General features: G+C 31.1%; 1 protein-coding gene across 1 annotated transcript; it reads right to left on the reverse strand.

Annotated features, from left to right (window-relative positions):
* Positions 1–1,717: 1,717 nt before the first annotated feature.
* Positions 1,718–4,729, reverse strand: LOC143537745 (transcription factor bHLH110-like). The gene is made up of 6 exons (XM_077031443.1): positions 4,151–4,729; positions 3,874–4,017; positions 3,702–3,767; positions 3,406–3,471; positions 2,294–2,353; positions 1,718–2,119 (listed from the first exon to the last, which is right to left on the reverse strand). Exons 1-6 carry the CDS (start codon positions 4,679–4,681, stop codon positions 1,994–1,996), a joined length of 993 nt encoding a protein of 330 aa, XP_076887558.1. The 5' UTR covers positions 4,682–4,729; the 3' UTR covers positions 1,718–1,993.
* Positions 4,730–4,980: the final 251 nt, after the last annotated feature.

A 4,980-nucleotide genomic window follows, 5' to 3' on the forward strand; every position in this document is an offset into this window, starting at 1 on the left:
GATTTGGCATTAACTAAAATAAGTTATCATTTTAATATTCAAAATACTGATTGTCAAACTATAAATACTTACCATAATTGGTCAAAAATCAAACAAAATTTCATAATTTTTTAAAGTTGACTAATTCCAAATTTTTTATATTTTGTAACTATTTTGAAAATATTTTAAAACAGGTTGTTTTAAAAGAGTATAAAACTTGTTAAGTATAAAATGACAGACAAAAAAGGTTTTTATATTTCAATATATTTAGTGACAAGTTATTTCACCCGCGTGTTACGCGGGCCTATACCCTAGTATAAAGAGTAAAGACGTAAATTACTATAATAAGAAATTCACACGTTTAGGCTAAATATGGAAATTCACATGTTTAGCAACCCAGTTTCAAGACTAGTAACTATGGCCCCTCATGTTTAGTAAACATTCATTTATACCCTGAAGTTTCAAGAACTATTGCATATGTACAAATACCTCCCCTTCACTTTAACCAAACTGCTATTAGACGTTTAAAGAACCATAAATGACTTCGACTTTACATTCAATAAATCTCCAGTAAAGTCAAATCATGACTTTAACCATCCCAATGATTTCACATAATAATCTAATATAGGCTCGGGTAGATACTTAGTGAACATATTAGCTTACAATTGACCATGTCTATGTTGAAATGTAACTTTGCATTGACGTGTTTCGTATTCTCATGGAACATGTTTATCTTTAGACAAACGCAGATCACCTTGGTTATTACAATACACCTTTTTATCATCTAATTTTATATACAAATCAGCCATAAATTATTTCGGCGATAATGTCACTTTAATAACTTCAGGCAAAGCTAGATATTATGCTTCTGTAGTTGAAAATATTATTATTATTTTTTGAGATGAAGCTTTCCAACTAACCACATTGCCCAATACTTAGACTATTGTTGATGTTATTTTTTACGTCAGCTTCGATTTTTGTCAGCGTCGATATTTGTCGACGACGATAATTGTTCATCATAGTTTACGTCATTATTGTTATTATAGAATAGCTTTGGTATAAGTTTCTAGTTAGTTAGTTAATGTGGTGGCTTGGACGTTTAATATGTAATGGGCTTGGAATGGTGGATGAAAATCTCACATGGCCTCCCCCCATTATATAAAATGGAATTCATAGGAGTTCCCAGCACTTTGAGCATTTTGGTTTCTCGGGTTCTCGTTTGAAAAACCGAGCTTGTAATCCATGCATAGAAATCCATGAGTTATTTGGTGATATCATTGTGTTGTACTCCTTATTTCACGATTTTGATTCATAACCGTTTCGAATGATTTTCGCTCACATGAGCCGTTAAGAACCGAGACTTCTTGTGAGATCCGTGTGGACACGAGCCACAAATGCATAGCTTGTAAGTAACCTCCCTTTGTCAAAACAGTGGGTGGACCCCCTCCTTTTAACCAATCACTCAGTTTGTTATTTATTTATTTTATATAATTTAAATCTTATTTTATTTATAGGAGATAAGTGAAACCATTATGTATTTTTTTAACGTGACATTTTTCATCTACATGGCAGTAACATGACGGAACATTTTTCACTTTTTGTGAAACAATTACGAATACCCTAAATGCTAATCAAGTACACATCACTTTCAGAGCATATAAATCATCTTTAATTTAGTATAAGAAGATAGAGAGTTTATAAAGATCAAGATAGGCAAATAAACTAAACATCAACTCTACATAATTGACCAATTCAAGTCTAACATGATTATAATAACATAACATCAACTCACTAATGGATCAAACATGGTCCATACTTGATGACATCTTCTACAAGATGACCAAATTTGCTCCACTTTTACATCGTAAAAAAGTGAGACTAACTAAACTTTTGGGAAGATGGGAAAGAGAACGAGATATGAACTTATGATCTTAGACGTATCTTTCTCGAGGAAATACGATCAAGTAGTACTCATCATTCAAGTTCTTTAGAGTCATCATGCACTTCAAGTTGATTAGGGTGCCGGCCAAATGCCTTCACACCCGTCTGTAACGTATGACAAGCACGACACTGGCACCAAACACAATCCTCGACTTCGAAGATCTCTCTTCACCATTGGATAGCCATCCTCCATTTGACCCTGAGTAGAAACCAAACTATACACGTTCAAATACACACGCATACATGCACAATAATATACTCCTTGAATTCATTTCGGATAAAAAAAGGAAGATTTGAGTAAATGAAATATCCAAAGGAGGTTAATTATTGTTTATTGTAATTAACTAAGATTGAGAGCTTAAAATGTTCTTACCCCATGTGTTGATATCCCACCAATCTCGTTACTCGACTTCATGTATGGAACACTTAGCGTCTACAAAATCAATAGTGTTTTCGAGTCAAATCAATGCACAACTTAGATGTATATATAGTTTCTCCCGTGTGATATGGGAAGCTATGAACAATGGACGGCACACGTATAAATAAATTGTCAAGTTACGTCATTATCTTGTTTCCCTAAATATGGCTGCTTGTCCTATGAACTAGGATTTGTTGTATCCTATATTTTTGGAAACAAAATTTAGCAACACGCATGTCATTAATCATTTATTGTCATTACCTGTTGATGCAATCATTTTCCACTAAGTTATTCCTATTTCCTTTTTCTTTTCTTTTTTTTGAAATATATTCAAGTTTTTTATGTTTTTGTTTTATCTGATCAGTAAATTTTAAACGTATTAAAACTATAGAAAAGTTATTTTTTTAAAGATATATTCATTCACCTACCACAGAAAATAAATATTGACATTGAATTTGATAAAAGCAATCCCTCTTTTGCATTTGGAAACCTTAAATTTGGCCCAAAAATGAGCAAAGGATTTTCGAAATAACTACTATATATAGGGGATGGATATTTTAAGAACTTGATAAATTGTAAAAACTTTAAGAACTTAATTTTGGATCATACATTTAATTAAATGATAAGAAATATGTGACTGACATAAAATCTAATTAAAAAATGAATCAGGAGAAAGAATAAATATTTTTGATAATTAGACAAGTTTAAATGTTAATTACACATGTGTAAAAAGTCGATTCGGTGTGTAAAAAAATACTGTAATTTTTTATAAATTACTTACACTTACGTATTACACATGGGTACAAAAATTCAAAAAAATGTTGTAACGATGAGTTATTTCGAATTCTTAAAACTTAAAGCGGTTCTCAAAAGAAATCAATCCAATATATTTTGTTTTTGTTATTGTGTTTTCTAAAACAAAAATAAAAATAATAAAATTATTAAAAAAATATTTTAATGTTCAGTATTAAAATAATATATATTTTCAGTAATTATGGGTGGAAACAATAAAGAACGTAACCCAAGAAGAATGTTTTGAAAGATGAACAGAAAGAAAGTATATACACCTCGACTTGTGTTTGTAGAAATTTGATATATCCAATAGCCTCCATTAGTACCGAAGCTGTATCAGTCTGTAACAATTAACTTTCCATTAATTCAAAAATTAAACAAAATTAAATGTACTATAATTAATCTAATTCTCAATAGTGTTTCAAAAGTATAAAAATCACAGTCATCGAGAGAAAGAAAGAAAGAAAGTATACCCTTTATATATATATTTCTTACTTATTTTGTAGTTGTTTAATTTGGGAAAAAAGATTATAAAATAACAAAAATAAAAAAAACAAAAAAAACGTATTACCTTGCCAAAAGGTGCCACCAGCTGCTGAATAGCTGCAATTCTGTCCCCTAGTTTCTCCTTGCGGACCTGATTCAATATAGTCAAAAGAATGTTTCAAAAATTATAAATTTAGGGTTTTTAATTTTATATATATAGATCGAAATAATTACAACATAACGAGATAATGATAAACCTGAAAGGGTGCGGTAGAAGAGCGTGTTTCGGATTTTGATTTCTTTGGTGCTACAGATTTAGTCTCCTTTGCATCAACATATTTGCTAGCTGGCCTCTTTGCTGATTGATCTGTACTTATTCCAGTAGTGGAGACTGATGATACCTTTAATAAGTTGGAAACAGATATAAAGTTTAGTTTTTTTTATAACTTTAATTGTATTATATTATATGTTCATCATGATCTTTAACCTTGTCAAAAGGTCATAATTAAACTTTAAAGCTGTAATGGAACTCACCTGACTAGGATAAACTGATGGCCTTTGATTCGGTTGTCGCATACGATCAAAACCGTAAGATACACCTCCAAGATTATGCGCGCCGAGTGACGAATGATGACTAAATTTCGCATCGAATCTTGGAGAGCCAAAGGGATATTCCAAAGCCGGTAAGCAGTTCATATCGAAAGATGATGTTGATGAAGAGGATGATGAAGTGGTGGTGGATTGATTCAAACTTGAAATACTTATTGTTGGGAAAATTTGGCTAAATGTCCCATTAGAACAAGTTTGATCATCTATAAGCTGGCCACCTTTAATTTGATCACATCCAGTAGCATAATTTGCAAGCAAGAAATCTTGTAAATTATTATTATTTGAGTAGCTAATTTGTTGATGCTCATCACTCTTCAAGAAGCTAGAGTAATTAGGGTTGCGGCCGTTTAAAAGCTCTAGGAATTTCGGGTACGATTCAACAACTGAGAACTCATCTTTGATTCTTGCAAGATTTTGCAAGTCATGAGTCATGAAGTTATCTACTGGATAGCCCATGTTGTTGCAAGGAAAAGTGTCAAGATTTCTTGAATTTATGTTGTTATTCTGCCTCTCCTGCATAGGTTAAATAATAAAGAATTTAAGTTATAAAATTAAAGCAAAACCCTAGCAAAAAACCATATTCAAGAAACATAATGATATGTTAATGTTAAAAATAAGGGCACTAAGTTATGAATTAATTCAAGTGTATGTATATATGATTTGTAAGTGATGCTTTTTGAACATAATGATGAATCTCAAGAAAAAGCATCATATCATATCAAAACCTAAGCAGAAAAAAAAAGTTTGAAAAAAGA

This window comes from Bidens hawaiensis, unplaced genomic scaffold (assembly GCF_021521415.1).
Source record: "Bidens hawaiensis isolate Kalapana, Puna unplaced genomic scaffold, B.hawaiensis_p1.1 tig00011343_1, whole genome shotgun sequence".
In the NCBI taxonomy this organism is placed as follows: domain Eukaryota; kingdom Viridiplantae; phylum Streptophyta; class Magnoliopsida; order Asterales; family Asteraceae; genus Bidens; species Bidens hawaiensis.

Bases quoted from the DNA above. Each gene is read 5' to 3' on its own strand.
- LOC143537745 (XM_077031443.1), bottom strand. From the start codon at position 4,681: ATGGGCTATCCAGTAGATAACTTCATGACTCATGACTTGCAAAATCTT. The intron at 3,472-3,701 runs GTAATACGTTTT...TAATTGTTACAG, and splicing joins TGGTGGCACCTTTTGGCAAG to ACTGATACAGCTTCGGTACT. The intron at 2,354-3,405 runs GTGTATATACTT...TTGATTTTGTAG, and splicing joins TTCTACAAACACAAGTCGAG to ACGCTAAGTGTTCCATACAT.